At 44.1% G+C, this 16,720-nt stretch overlaps 1 protein-coding gene across 5 annotated transcripts in view; it reads right to left on the reverse strand.

Moving 5' to 3' along the window:
• LOC142289838 (centromere protein C-like) overlaps positions 1 to 16,720 on the reverse strand; it is a 246,824-nt gene that overhangs the window by 114,078 nt on the left and 116,026 nt on the right. For all 5 annotated transcript variants that reach the window (XM_075333780.1, XM_075333776.1, XM_075333777.1 and 2 more), the window contains one exon: positions 3,098 to 3,195. In XM_075333780.1, coding sequence (XP_075189895.1) covers positions 3,098 to 3,195 — 98 coding nt within the window. The remainder of the gene's footprint in view (positions 1 to 3,097; positions 3,196 to 16,720) is intronic.

Genomic DNA, 16,720 nt, shown 5'->3' on the forward strand with positions numbered 1-16,720 from the left:
TTTTGGACGAGGACAATTGGGACCTGCCCGAGCCTGGGAAGGACCGAAACCTCGACTGTCCCTCCAGGACAGCATTAATAGGGTAAGTCGCAATGCAGACATTGCGAGGTTAAGGACACCACCTGCGGCACAGATGTACATGTGCTCAAGACCAGCTGCGCAAGATCAGCTGAAATAGCTTAGAGTGCCCATACGGCTGCGAATGCCGGAGCAACCGACACGCTGATAGCTTCACAGACAGATTTCAACCAGAGGTCCATCTGTCTGTCAATGGCATCTTTAAGTGAAGTCCCATCTCCACTGCAACTATGGATCTAGCCGCAAGCCTGGAGATTGGGGGGGAAAGGGATAACGTGTATCCTTAATACGTTTGGAGAAACGCTTATCTGGTAAGCGTGGTGTTTCTGAACTGCTTCTCTGAAGTCAGCGTGGCCAGAAAAGTACTCACTATACGCATGAGATACTGAAAAGGGATTTCTCCTGCTGTGAAGCTGACTCCTCCCCTGGGGGAGCTGAGGGAGAAATATCCAACATTCCATTGATGGACGCTATAAGATCATTCACTATGGCGTCACCATCCGGTGTATCCGGATTGAGAGCGGTGTCAGGATCAAAGCCCTGATCAGCTACGTCTGCCTCATCATACAGAGAGTCCTCCTGCTGGGACCCAGACCAGTGATGAAGCCGAGAGCCGCACCCAGCGAGCTAGCTTAGGCTGTCTGGGACTGTCGTCCGTGTCAGAGCCTTTACCCTGGAATGCCTGGGACCCCCCCGGAGCACTGATTATGTTCCAAATGAGGGTGGCCAGGGAGCATTGATCAAGATTGCCCATGGACTGTCTGGACTGCAAAGTCTCTATCCCATGATAATCTATCAGCCGAAACTGCAACTCCGTCCCTGTCCCTGGACAGGGTTCACAGGTGGTTCCTTTGGCCACCTCTAGTAGAGACCCCGGCTGACCAAGTGCTACAGGGGAGCATTGCACACAATGGGGGTCAGTGGAACCTGCCGGTGGAACAGTATCACATGCAGTAAAAGCAGCATAGAAAGCCTGTGTTGCTTTTTTTTTTTTTTTGCTGCTGTATTCTAGCCATCTAGGAGAATATAGCCAAGAATAGCGACCGTACAGTGCAATGTATAGCATACAAGCATAAGTACAAATGAACACTTCAGCACATGCAATACAAGCAGCATAGAAAGCCTGTGCCTTGGCACCCTTGCTTTTTTGCTGCTGTTGTCCAGCCATCTAGGAGAATATAGCCAAGAGTAGCGACCGTACAGTGCAATGTATAACATACAAGCATAAGTACAAATGAACACTTCAGCACATGCAATACAAGCAGCCTATAAAGCTTGTGCCTTGGCACCCTTGCTTTTTTGCTGCTGTTGTCCAGCCATCTAGGAGAATATAGCCAAGAGTAGCGACCGTACAGTGCAATGTATAACATACAAGCATAAGTACAAATGAACACTTCAGCACATGCAATACAAGCAGCATAGAAAGCCTGTGCCTTAGCACCGTTGCTTTTTTGCTGCTGTTATCTCGCCATCTAGGAGGGCATATAGCCAAAAATAGCGACCTACAGTGCCGTGTATAGCATACAAGCATAAAATATAAATGGACACTTCGGTATTTAGTGGGGTCAGCACTTCAGGTGCTGCTTACCGCCCGCCTATAACGCGGGTGTGTGGTCGCCAGAGCCCTGTGACTGGTTGCCCAGAGCTTGTCTCCGTTCCCCAGCTCGGACTGCATGCAGGAATGGCTGCCGGCGTCCTGAGAAGAGGGGCGGGCCGTGGGCGTGCCCCAGAGAAGAGCGGGAAACTGGCGTCCCACTGTGTCCAGTGAAGGGGGTTGGAGAATGCAAAGCAGACTCCAGCCCTCGGCGCTGACTTTCTGTACAGCGTCCCGCCACTCTCCTGACTGGCAGGGCTGGGGGCGGGAACGAAACGAAAACTAGGCCGCAAAGCCGGGGACTCGAGTAATAAGCGCGGCCGTCCTTGTGCACGGCCAGCGCGGAAGTCCCCGGCGCACCACAAGTCCCAGCCGCGCCACAGTGCAAAAAACACCCAGCAGCGGCCGGCGCGGCAGTTCCCAATACATAAATTCACTCAGCTAAGCTGCAGTGAATAATAGCACGAGCGCTCCGCGCTGTTGCCCCCGGCGCACTAACACTCCCAGCAATGTTGGTATGTGTGTGCGCGCTTGTCCGGGGACACAGAGTACCTTAATGTAGCAGGGCCCTGTCCCTGACGATACTCAGCTCCATATCCAGCAGGTTCTCTGGGTCTGTGGATGGAGCCCGGTCTCAGTGCCTGGAGACCTGTAAGATCCCACTTCACCAGAGCCCTCAGGGGGGATGGGGAAGGAAAGCAGCATGTGGGCTCCAGCCTCCGTACCCGCAATGGGTACCTCAACCTTAACAAACACCCGACAAAGGTGGGGTGAGAAGGGAGCATGCTGGGGGCCCCATATGGGCCCACTTTTCTTCCAACCGACATAGTCAGCAGCTGCTGCTGACTAAAAACAGTGGAGCTATGCGTGGATGTCTGACCTCCTTCGCACAAAGCTTGAAAACTGAGCAGCCCATGATCCCACGGGGGGTGTATAGCCAGAAGGGGAGGGGCCTTACACTTTTTAGTGTAATGCTTTGTGTGGCCTCCGGAGGCAGTAGCTGCTATACACCCAATCGTCTGGGTCTCCCAATGGAGCGCCGAAGAAATAACTTTTTTTTTTTTTTTTTAAGAAAAATCTGCACTCTCTGGCAGAATACTGCAGCCGCGGCAAAAAACACGGTAATAACACACCTGTGATTTTTTCCGCGGGTTGGTGCCTGCGGTTTTTACCATTATCGATGACAAAAAACGCAGGTACCTGTGGAAAAGAAGTGACATGCTTATTCTTGTAGGTAAAAAAAAATGCATTTATGCATTTTTTTCCCCATATGTTTTGCTGGGGAAGGACTGCAGAAAGGTTATAAACATTTTCTGCAGCATTTCTGCAGCAAAAACCGCGGCAAAAAACGCAGTGTGCGCACAGGGCCTAACACTTGTTTTTATTATTTTTTTCTTTAGTATTCTCATATCCTAATGTACTAACCTTGGTTGATGATTGAGTTTGATGCTGAGGGATTTGGTGGTCTTCTGGTGACGGCCGGTATCTGGATTTTCGGACGCGGCTTGTTTGTCCCCCCGCCCCTGGAACAAGAACAACAGACAAATACTTTTGTAAAGAAATGTTTTATATTTAAATTGTATTGGGCTCGTCTACATTTATTTATATCTATCTTTTACTATTATATACTGTTAACAATAATGGCTCTTATACTATATTGTGCCCCCAAAAAGTGTGTGTATATATGTGTATTTGAATATATATGTATTCTGGCGAATACACATTTTTATGTGCACGTCTATATTTATAATATATCCATATTTATATCAATTGTCATTTTCGTGTATAGTGTGTGGGGGAGAGGGTATCTGTAATTATACATACACTAATATGTATTTATTTTTCTATCTATCCATATTTATTCTTATTTTTTTATATTAAGCTATTCACTTTTTAGTGCATACATTCACACTGTAGCTATTGTATTCAGCACTCACTTTTACACTAATTTGTAAGGCGATTGCATAGTCATTATTTCCCCTTATTGTAGAAAGATAAGTTTCACCTATAATATATGCATTTTCATTATCTCAGTTTAATATAATATGTGGCACCCCAGTGGTCCGGTTGCCACAGTAGTGTTGCCCTCCTCACAGGGGGTGATGCTATGCCTGGAAGCAAGAAGGGGGTCTTCCATGCTAGGTAGCACCAGCAGTCAACACTTAACTCCAAACCAGAAGGGGGAGCTAAAAAAACATGTTTAAGGGGAGCTTCCCTGTGAATTCTATCCTGGGGGAGGAGTTAGTAACACACACACACACACACACACAAGAACAGAGGCAGGGGAGAATCAAGCAGACAGTTTCTTGAGAAGAAAAAACAAATAATCGCAGCATGCTCTACTTTATTTAACCCTTTAGTGACAGAGCTAATTTTCACCTTAATGACCAGACCAAATTTTGCAATTCTGACCAGTGTCACTTCATGAGGTTATAACTCTAGAACGCTTCAACGGATCCCGGTGATTCTGAGATTGTTTTTTCGTCACATATTGGACTTCATGTTAGTACCAAATTTAGGACAATATTTTTTGTGTTTATTTATGAAAAAAATTGAATATTGGCAAAAATTTTGAAAATTTTGCAATTTTCAACTTTTGAATTTTTATACCGTTAAACCAGAGATTTCTGTGACACAAAATAGTTAATAAATAACATTTCCCACATGTCTACTTTACATCAGCACAATTTTGGGAACAAAATTTTTTTTCGTTAGGAAGTTAGAGGGGTTCAAAGTTTATCAGCGATTTCTCATTTTTACATCAAAATTTACAAAACCAGTTTTTTAGGGACCACATCACATTTGAAGTGACTTCAATAGGCCTAGATGACAGAAAATACCCAAAAGTGACACCATTATAAAAACTGCACCCCCCAAAGTACTCAAAACCACATTCAAGAAGTTTATTAACCCTTCAGGTGCTTCACATGAACAAAAGCAATGTGGAATGAAAAAAAGCAAAAATTAAATTTTACCTAAAAATGTTGCTCTAACCCAAATTTATTCACTTTTAGAAGAAATAACACAACAAAATGGACCCCAAAACTTGTTCCCCACTTTCTTATGAGCGCGCCGATACCCCACATGTGGTCAGAAACCTCTGTTTGGACAAATGGGAGGGCTCGGAACAGAAGGAGCAATATTTGAATTTTGGAAAGCAAATTTGGCTGAAATAGATTGCGGGCACCATGTTGCATTTACAGGTCCGCTAAGGTACCTAAACAGAAGAAACCCCTCACAAGTGACACCATTTTGGAAACTAGACCCCTCAAGGCTTCTATCTAGGGGTATAGTGAGCATTTTAGATCCACAGGTACTTCACAGATTTTGTTAACGTTACGTTGTCATATTGAAAATTTTAATAATTTTCTCAAAAATGTTGCTTTAGCATCAATTTTCTCACTTTTTCAAGAGGTAATTCCAAAAATTTGACCTCAAGGTTTGTTAACCACTTTTTTATGAGTGCGGTGATACCTCACATGTGGTCTGAAACCTTTGTTTGGACAAATGGGAGGGCTTGGAACGAAAGGAGCAATATTTGAATTTTGGAAAGGAAATTTGGCTGAAAAAGATTGCGGGCACCATGTCACATTTGGAGGACCCCTAAGGTACCTAAACAGCAGAAACCCCGCACAAGTGACCCCATTTTGGAAACTAGGCCCCTCAAGGAATTTATCTAGATGTTTGGTGAGTACCCTGAACCCCCAGGTGCTTCACAGAATTTTATAACGTTGAGCCATGAAAAAAAAAAAATAAAATTTTACCACAAAATTGTTATTTCAACCAGGTAGCTTTTTTTTTTACAAGAGTAAAAGGAAAAAATTCAGCATAACATTTATTGTGCAATTTCTCCTGAGTTTGGCGATACCTTATATGTGGTGGAAATCAACTGTTTGGGCGCATGGCAGGGCTCGGAAGGGAAGGAGTGCCATTTGACTGCAAAATTGGCTGGAATCAATAGCGGACGCCAGGTTGCATTTGGAGAGCCCTTGAGGTGCCTAAACAGTGGCGGTCCCCCACAAGTGACTCCATTCTGGAAACAAGACACCTCAAGGCTTTTATCTAGGTGTATAGTGAGCAGTTTGAATCCACGAATACTTCACAGAATTTGATAAGCTTAGGTTGCCATATTGAAAATTTTCATTTTTTTCACAAAAATGTTGCTTCAGCATCAAATTTCTCACTTTTTCAAGAGACAACAACAAACCGTGGACCCAACAGGTTTTTATCCAATGTCTTATGAGCACAGGGATACCCCACATGTGGCCAAAAACCTCTGTTTGGATAAATTGGAGGGCTTGGAATGGAAGGAGCACCATTTGAATTCTGGAAAAGTTGAGATAAATTGCGGGCACCATGTCACATTTGCAGGGCCCCTTGGGTACCTATACATTAGAAACCCCCCACAAGTGACCCCATTTTGGAAACTGGATTTTATTCAGGAGTATAGTAAGCATTTTGAATCCACAGGTACTTCACAAAAATGTTGCTGTAGCAACAAATGTCTCACTTTTAGGCTATGTGGTCATGATCCAGCGACACGGCGTCTAGTACACAGTGTCAGCCTTCCTGCAGAGATGTGAGTGTTGTCCACGGGAGAACGCAGCTGCCCATGCCCACGATTTGGGTTCAGGCCGCTGTGGAGCTCTATGCTACCTGCAGAGAACACTCATCTCCGCAGCATAAATTGACATGTGGAGGCTTGGGAAGCTGCGCCACAGGTCGGTTTATGCTGCGGAGAAGAGAAGCACAGTGGGCATGGGATTTCTAAAAATCCTTCCACTGTGCTTCTACTGCACAATGCAGCGTTATGGACACAGGGAAAACACTCTGCGCCCAAAACGCTGCAAACCCTGATCGTGGGCACACAGCCTAAAATGCTACAATGGATGAATGGATAGATGTCAAACATATATAACATATTCTAAGCTGGCGCCCTTTAGTGCCTTTCATGTGGCACTAAAGGGTGCCTAGCCTTGTATTTAGCCCCCCAAAAAATTAATAATTAAAATAAACGACGTGGGGTCCCCCCTATTTTTGATAGCCAGCTAGGGTAAAGCAGACAGCTGTAGCCTGCAAACCACAGCTGACAGCTTCACCTTGGCTGGTGATCAATTTGGAGGGCTCCCCAGGCGTTTTTAAAAAAAAAAACAAAACGTGGGGTCCCCCCCAAATTAGATCACCAGCCAAGGTGAAGCGGACAGCTGGGGTCTGGTATTCTCAGGGTGGGAAGAGCCATGGTTATTGGACTCTTCCCAGCCTAAAAATAGCAGGCCGCAGCCGCCCCAGAAGTGGCGCATCCATTAGATGCGCCAATCCTGGCGCTTCGCTCCAGCTCATCCCGCGCCCTGGTGCGGTGGCAGACGGGGTAATATATGGGGTTGATACCAGCTGTAATGTCACCTGGCATCAAGCCCTGGGGTTAGTGATGTCACGGCATCTGAACAGATACCCGACATTACTAACCCAGTCAAGTAATAGAAAAAAATAAAGACAAAAAAAAAATTTATTTTAAAAAAAATCTCCCCGAAACATTCCTCTTTTACCAATTTATTGAAAATAAATAAATTTCGGTCGCTGTAATCCATTTTGGAGGTCCCGCGCCGACTCTGGATCTTCTAGAATATGGGGGGCACGTTCAGGGAACGTATCCCCCATTTTCTGGAAGAGCAAGCTCTCCATGAGCAGTGTGGGTGCAGTAATCTGAGAATACTGCACTCACACTGCCCCGGTCCAACCTAGGGCAGAGTGACCTGCAGTAACCTCATTCTAGAATATGAGGGGCACGCTCACAGAACGTACCCCCCATTTTCTAGAACAGCAGTCTCTCCATGTGAGGAGTGTGACTGCAGATTACCGCACTCACCCTCCCCCGGTCCACAGTAGCCTGTGCAGTAGCGACATCAGCAGGATCCCTGCTTGCAGGGATCCAGCTGACAGCCGCTGTCTGCGCATGCGCCGTCAGCTTTCAAGAAGGAGGCGGCGTGCTGTGATCGCGGGGCCGGAGCAGGAGCACCAGCAGCCAGGTAACGTAAAACCGGGGGCTGGGGGGGGGGCGACGGCGACGGCGGGACCTGGGGACAACTTTCTGCCGCATGTGACGTGTCACATGCGGCAGAAAGTGCAGGATGAATGCGGCCGCCATCTTCCACGCTCCGGAGGGGGGAGGGGGGAGGCGGCTCTGGAGACCGGAGGGGGCTCCGGGGACCAGAGATCTCCGGTGGACCGGAGGAGGGGTCAGGAGGAGGACATTTCCCTCCGATCTGAAATGTTTGATCATTTCAGATCGGAGGGAAATGAGTGCAGAGCCGGCGGCGGCGGGAGTTTTCAGCGCGCGTCGGCGCCATCTTGGATTTTCCGGAGGGGGGGTAGGGGTGGTGGGGGGACTCTCCGGTACCGGGGGCTTTGGGGGCACTAAGGGCTCATATTTATTTCTCATCTGACATGTTTGATCACGTCAGATGAGAAATAAATCCATTTTACCGGCCATTTATTTTTTTTTAATGTTGTCGCCGGTATACGGTGTATACCGGCGATCGCATTAACGGGGTCCAAAAAAAACACCCCGATTCATAATCTTGGGGGTCTCAGCTACCTCCGGTAGCTGAAACCCCCGAGATTTTTCGTCACTGGGGGGCGCTACAAGCTTTTTCCGGCCTGACGTCTCAAGACGTCGGAACAGAATAAGTACCCTGTTTTTCCGACGTCTTGAGACGTTAGGCCGTCGCTATGGGGTTAAAATCTTTATGTGTACAAAAAAAAAACACACACAGTTCCCAAGTGACATCCAATTTTTATGGATGCATTTTTATTATATACATCAGAAACTGTAAAAGATCATGTACTTTTTAATGTAGTACGAAAACGGATCACACATGGACGTCACACTGATGAAAATATGATCTACGTTGAAAAAAAAAATTGTCCATGTTTTCTAAAACACGATTGAGCTTTCATGTGCTTGCCTGTAGCTGCTCTTTAACACATATTTCTCCACATTTAACAATGTTGAAAAAAGAGGGCAACTCCTTACCCCTTAAAGAGGTGTTTCACTACTCTGCAATAGTGGCCACATCTCTGTAAAACGGATAGGGAAGGCTTTTTCTAAATACCTTGTTTAGCCAATTCTGCTGTGAGTGGTGCTATCACGGTCCACTCATCTTTATGAAGTGACCCCCGGGCTCTGTGACCTCTTGGATCCGGTGAGGTTACGTCAAGTTCCAGTTGACCTGACATCACCAAGCCCGGCCCCAGTCTCCCTGAGTGACTGGGGGCGGTGGGCAGAGTCGCTCGTCACAGCCCAGCATCGCTCCTGCTTGGGCGTTCTGCAGTGAAGGAGAGTGCGCGCAAGATGCTGGGCTATGACGCTGGGCTGTGATGAGCGGTGAAACGCCACGCACAACCCAGTCACTCAGGAAGACTAGGGCCTGCCTCGCTGGTGTCAGGTCAACTAGAAATTGACATGACATCACCGGATCCCAGAGGTCACAGAGCCCGGGAAGGGGGGGGGGGGGGAGTGTTGAGTGGTCACTTCATGGGGATGTGCAGACCGCAATAGCACCGATCATAGGCATAATTAGCTGAACAAAGTATTTAAAAAAAGCCTTCCCTATCAGTTTTACAGAGATGTGGCTACTAATGCAGAGTAGTGAACCACCCCTTTAAGGACTAAGCCACTTTTGGCTTTCATGACCAAGCCTCATTTTTCAAATCTGATGTGTCACTTTAGGATTGTCCTGCTGCAAAAAACAGTCCTCAGAGTTGGGGAACATTGCCTGAGCAGAAGGAAGCAACTGTTTTTCCAGGATAACCTTGTATGCTCCTTGATTCATACGTCCTTCGCAAACTTCAATCTGACCAATTTCTACAGTAAGGTAATCTTCTCTGATGAGTCTAATTTTCAGGTTTGCCCAACACCTGGTCGTCTAATGGCTAAACGTAGACCTGGAGAGGCGTACAAGCCACAACGTCTTGTACACACTGTGAAATTTGGTGGAGGATCGGTGATGATCTGGGGATGCTTCAGCAATGCTGGAATTGAGCAGATTAAACTTTGCGAAGGACGTATGAATCATGCCGCATACAAGGTTATCCTGGAAAAAGTTGCTTCCTTCTGCTCAGGCAATGTTCCCCAACTCTGAGGACTGGTTTTACCAGCAGGAAAATGAGCCATGCCACACTGCTAGGTCAATCAATGTGTGGATGAAGTACCACCCCATCAAAACCCTGTCATGGCCAGCCCAATCTCCAGACCTGAACCCCATTGAAAACCTCTGGAATGTAATCAAGAGGAAGATGGATAGTCACAAGCCATCAAACAAAGAAGAACTGCTTACATTTTTGCACCAGGAGTGGCATAAGGTCACCCAAAAGCAGTGTGAAAGACTGGTGGAAAGCATGGCAAGACGCATGAAAGCTGTGATTAAAAATCATAGTTATTCCACAAAATATTGATTTCTAATCTCTTCCTGACATTATTAGTATTGTTGTTTCTAAATGATTATGAACTTGTTTTCTTTGCATTATTTGAGCTCTTAAAGAAATGCATTGTTTTGTTATTTTGACCATTTCTGAGTTTCAAAAAATAAATACAAAATGTATTGCTTAGAAATTCGGAGACATGGCAATAGTTTATAGAATAAAATAACAATTTACATTTCACTCCAAAATATATCTATAAAGAGAAAAATCAGAAAAACTGACAATTTTGCAGTGGTCCCTTAATTTTTGCCAGCGCTGTATATACCAGGATGAGGGACATATATACCAGGGTGGGGGGCATTGCTACGTAATGAAGGGGGACGGGGAGCAAAATATGTTTTTATAGGATTTAGAAAGCTACAAGGGCCTGTATATCTGACATCAACATGCAGGGAGGTGGGAATTTGGGGAGCCAGATCCAAATCTTACATCAATGTCCATTGGCTCTAGTAATGCCACTGGTGTGGGGGGCACTTATACATTGTAGGGGGACATGATACAGTGTGGGGAGGCTGTTATATACTGTGGGTCTACTTTGGGGGCTCTCATACAGTGCAAGGGGCTACTATTGAAGCCATTATACAATCTGTAGGTTATTGTGTGTTGGCTACTGTGGTGTCTATTCTACACTGTGTGGACAATTATTTTGGGGGAGCTGTGGATACATCATACTATGTATACGGGAGGTGTAGAGGTGTCAGTGTGTATAGGCGAGCAATGGAAACTTTACACTGTGTATAGGGGTGCAGCAGGGGCTTCGTACTGTATGTAGACGAGCTGTAATTGGGGGGGGGGCATTATTAAATGTTAAGTTGACACTTAAAAAGCCATTATTGCTATAGGGGCAATCAGGGTACTGTGACCATGAAAGGCACACTGCGGGCATTATTACTTTCTAGGACTAAAATGTGGACACTTTTCTAGGGCATTACACAGTGCATTAATACAGTCATATGAAAAAGTTTGGGCACCCCTATTAATTTTAACCTTTTTTCTTTATAACAAATTGGGTTTTTGCAACAGCTATTTCAGTTTCATATATCTAATAACTGATGGACTGAGTAATATTTCTGGATTGAAATTAGGTTTATTGTACTAACAGAAAATGTGCAATCCGCATTTAAACAAAATTTGACCGGTGCAAAAGTATGGGCACCTCAACATAAGAGTGACATTAATATTTTGTAGATCCTCCTTTTGCAAAAATAACAGCCTCTAGTCGCTTCCTGTAGCTTTTAATGAGTTCCTGGATCCTGGATGAAGGTATATTTGACCATTCCTGTTTACAAAACAATTCCAGTTCAGTTAAGTTTGATGGTCGCCGAGCAGGGACAGCACGCTTCAAATCATCCCACAGATGTTCAATGATATTCAGGTCTGGGGACTGGGATGGCCATTCCAGAACATTGTAATTGTTCCTCTGCATGAATGCCTGAGTAGATTTGGAGCGGTGCTTTGGATCATTGTCTTGCTGAAATATCCATCCCCTGCATAACTTCAACTTCGTCACTGATTCTTGCACATTATTGTCAAGAATCTGCTGATACTGAGTTGAATCCATGCGACCCTCAACTTTAACAAGATTCCCGGTGCCGGCATTGGCCACACAGCCCCAAAACATGATGGAACCTCCCCCAATTTTACTGTGGGTAGCAAGTGCTTTTCTTGGAATGCCGTGTTTTTTTGCCTCCATGCATAACGCCTTTTTGTATAACCAAACAAACTCAATCTTTGTTTCATCAGTCCACAAGACCTTCTTCCAAAATGTAACTGGCTTGTCCAAATGTGCTTCTGCATACCTCAGACAACTCTGTTTGTGGCGTGCTTGCAGAAACGGCTTCTTTTGCATCACTCTCCTATACAGCTTCTCCTTGTGCAAAGTGTGCTGTATTGTTGACCGATGCACATTGACACCATCTGCAGCAAGATGAAGCTGCAGGTCTTTGGAGGTGGTCTGTGGATTGTCCCTGACTGTTCTCACCATTCTTCTTCTGTGCCTTTCTGATATTTTTCTTGGCCTGCTACTTCTGGGCTTAACAAGAACTGTACCTGTGTTCTTCCATTTCCTTACTATGTTCCTCACAGTGGAAACTGACAGTTTAAATCTCTGAGACAACTTTTTGTATCCTTCCCCTGAACAACTATGTTGAATAATCTTTGTTTTCAGATCATTTGAGAGTTGTTTTGAGGAGCCCATGATGCCACTCTTCATAGGAGATTCAAATAGGAGAACAACTTGCAAGTGGCCACCTTAAATACCTTTTCTCATGATTGGATACGCCTGCCTATGAAGTTCAAAGCTCAATGAGGTTACAAAACCAATTTAGTGCTTTAGTAAGTCAGTAAAAAGTAGTTAGGAGTGTTCAAATCAAGAAATTGATAAGGGTGCCCATACTTTTGCACCGGTCAAATTTTGTTTAAATGTGGATTGCACACTTTCTGTTAGTACAATAAACCTCATTTCAATCCAGAAATATTACTCAGTCCATTAGTTATTAGATATATGAAATTGAAATAGGTGTTGCAAAAACAAAATTTGTAATAAAGAAAAAAGGGTAACATTAATAGGGGTGCCCAAACTTTTTCATATGGACTGTATTTTTTTAGAGGACAGTTTTACCATCTAGAGGGCACAAGGGAGGCATTATTTCCATGTAAGGAGCACAGTGGTGGCATTACTATGTGGGGCAATTAAGGAAAAGTTTTGTGCCACAGAGCAGGTACAGTAGTACGGACACATACAGCAGCAGCAGTGGCTCAGTATTGGGGTATCAGCAGGGTGAGGAGTTTTTGCAGGTTGGGAATAGATGAGGATGGTGCTGGAAATGTGTGGAGTCAGATATGTCTTTGTTATAATCATTGCTGGAAGAAGTTGTCATGTTGGTCTGGGCCAGATGGAAAAGACAGGAAAAGTGAACGACTCCACCGGAAATAACATCAGCCATAAGTCACCATCTATAACCGTACTGTAATCTCTTGTATGCCTTGCAAGACTGATATCTACCACTATATAGTCACGATACAGCGGTAATATCTGTCATCTGCTGAGGTTCCCCTATACCCACGATTAGTCTGCACCACTATAGTTATCATGGTTACCTGGCTTAGGCGCCCACTCAGATGTGTGCCCCCCCCCCGAGCTGAACCCCTAGCCACCCATCTGGAGTTTCCGTCTAAATCTCTGAAAAACATGATTCAAACAAAACCCAGATGGAAGATTCACTATAATGAAGCAACTACTGTTCACTCCAGTTCTGTGCAGCACTGAAAGGTTGGACATTGCTGAGGATAGACAGCGGCCAGAGTAACTCTGCCTGCCTTATTATAGTGAATGGTTCAATCGGGGATTTCATCTGAATCCTGTATTTCAGAGATTTAATGGAAACTGCAATTTAACTGCAAACGAGATGGAGGAAAGTTTGACATGCCCAATGGAATAGGTCACCACACATCCACGGAGTGCAACGATATGGAATCCGCCAGGTGGATTATAACTGGAATAGAAGGATAAGATATCAGCACATCCAACGTAAAATGATTTGTTTTATTCTTTCTATTTTTCTCTCTCACCAATGTGTTCAGTCACACAGTTCATTGCAATTACAATGACATTAAATAAGACTTGCTCTATGTCGTTGTTGAAATATTATTAATGGTACTTTATATATGAGATACTTTATACTTTATGCTTTATATCACAATCCCTTCCCCCTTCTTTTTGTGCAATCCTACTTTTTTGTTTTTAGTGTGTGATTTTAATCATGTGTTACTTATTGTTTCTAACTCTATTGTTGATCTTTGCCTATAAATGTCTAGAGCTAGCTAAAAATGTTAGCCTATGATTAAGGACGCTCTTTTGCGTCAGAAACGCGCCAGGGTCTTCTAAATATGGATGGACTTTTTTAATACTATGTGACAATAAAGAAAGAAATCATTTTATGTTGGATGTGCCGATATCTTTTCCTTCTATGCAATTTAACTGCTCATCTTAGAGCAAACGATAAAGGTGAACTGATCCAAAATGTTATGTTCCCCAAAATGACACCAATTAAAGCTTCAACGCAACCCATAAAAAAAAACAAGTCCCCACTCAGGTCCATCATCTGTTACCTGAAATATAGGGAATTTCTCCATTATTGTTAACACAAAATCTCTGGAAAGAAACATGGCTCCATCCAAAGGAAATCCAGTAAAATGTGTGCTCCTAAATCCAAAAGCCCCCTTCCTGTTGAGCACCACAATGTTCCTAAACTGCAATTTTTAAGGAGGTATATCGTCAGAGGTACAAGCTGTGCACAATGTACTTGGCACTACAATGTACTGGGCACTACAATGGCATATTTGCAATTTTCACTCTACAGCATCCAATGTGTGCTTAGTTTCTGGATAACACCCATGGGAGTCAAAATCATCACCACATCCATAGATGAATTCCCAGTGGGTTATAATTTTAAAAAGAAAGACACCCGAGGGAGGTTTCTGCTGTTCTGGCACTTAGGGCTTCTATATATGAATGCAGTGTAGCCAAAAAGCATATTCCTCTTATAGAAATTCCACACACGTGTGCACCACCAAACTGAATAGCAGTAATTAGGGAAAGGAGAAGGGATGAGGTGTGGATAAAATGTAACTTATTAGTTACATAATAAAATAAAAATTGTATTTATAAAATAGTCCCAACGTTTGTAATCTAATTGATTGGAGTGGACTTATACCCCATTTTAAGCCCTGATGTAAATTATTGCTAACCAGTAGTTGTATGATACTTATATAACTTTCTTAAAGGGTATTGCCACTATCAGTGCTTCTGTTATAATGCTATCACTGATAGAGTACTATACCATGGTCAGATGTATGGATGCATTGCTATTATATCGTATACTACTAACTGCTACATACCAGTAGTAGGGAATAAGCACTGATAGATTGTGATATGCATGCCCATACTTTCCACTGCATTAATTATCAAAGACCACTTATTTGTACTGCAATCTCCTCCAATCTAAGAATAATCAGGACAAATAGCCCTCCCAACGCGTGTTTCGACAGGTGTACTGTCTCCTTCTAGGGGCGAGGGCCACTAGCAAACAAGATCTTTTATATTATCTGTGTTACGTCACCACCGGAGTCCGCTCCAGCGACTTCTGCTCCGATCGCCAGGCGACGCCGTGTTCCTGCCGTGGATGGTGCTGGTGATGGGAGAGGAGTCGATGCCAGCGGCACCGGTGGGCGTAGGCTCCGATCATCCACTGGGCTGGGTTATCTTGGGATCTGCAGTACCACTGGTTGTCTGTAGGTGGCGTGTGTCGTCCAGCTGAAGTTGCCAGTGTTCAGCTACAGCCAATGGGAGGACACCACACTCTTCTTAGTTCCCCTCCTGTCTGCTGACCTCTGCCAGAGATAGTTCTGATTTCCTGGCTCCTGGTCCACCCTATTCTGTTTTGTGATTCCTGTGTGCTGACTTCTGACTACCCTTCCACCTGCTGTTTTTGTACCTCGCTGCCCAAACCGGATTTGACCTCTGCTACGTTTTCTGATTCCGTCCTTGCCTGCCGACTCTGTCCCTGTTCTGCTATTCCTGGTTTGACCCTGCCTGACGACTACTCTCATCGGACTGCAGCCTTCCACAGGTAGTGATCTCCAGGGCCCTGTGTAATTCCCAATCCCTGTATTGGGGTTAAAGGGTTTCAGGGTTCTGGGGGTCCTGTTTGGTGAGTGGCTTCCCTCTAGCCTGTCCATTACAACCCATCTGAGTCTGTTGATCCAGGCAGGCATTACAATCTGTCAAGAATGACAGAAGAACCTGCCAATCATAGCAGGGTACAGATTAACTATTGACATTCCTGACTGCATCAATATCAGTATAGTGTGAAGTAAAACCATTGATGTTTAATTATTTGACTTCATATAGATCAGTAATTAAGGATTGGCTCCACAAAATGTCACTTAATTACAAAGTATTCTTAAAATATTAATATATCATATAATGTTTTATTAAGTCATAAGATTGTGGTGCAGTCTCAGTAATAGAGCTTTTTTAATATTTATACAGGTAGAATAAAGAGAAATTAACCATTTTACAGTATCTCAAATAAAGATGACAAATGTCTTTCTATCTAGTATTGTTTCATATATTAGTGGTCATTGATGCGGATCGGATAGAGAAAGGGAATTCAGGTAAATCATATTTTGTGCTTTAAATTTTTCTTAAGAACAGCCAAAATTGTAGTTTTTCTTAAGTCTTCTTGGGTTAACAATTCATTTTACATATCCAGCTGCTTTCTCGTTTAAGGAGCACAATATTCAGATCTCCCTCTTGAATTCCAGTTTTGACTTGGCAAATTGCCCATCCTTTTAGTTTGGTCCAGTCTAGATTGTGTTTTAGTTTAAAATGTTCAGCGATGGGGGTATGTATGATTAACCAGTTTTAGCTCATCTTTATAAGAGTGCTCATTTTTCTCATAATTTATGATAGATCTAATATGCTCCCCTATTCTTGCTTTAAGGCTTGTGATGGTCTTGCCTATATATTTAAGACCACACAGACCCACCAAACAGTAAAGCACT

The sequence above is a fragment of the Anomaloglossus baeobatrachus genome, chromosome 2 (genome assembly GCF_048569485.1).
Source record: "Anomaloglossus baeobatrachus isolate aAnoBae1 chromosome 2, aAnoBae1.hap1, whole genome shotgun sequence".
Classification (NCBI taxonomy): Eukaryota; Metazoa; Chordata; class Amphibia; order Anura; family Aromobatidae; genus Anomaloglossus; species Anomaloglossus baeobatrachus.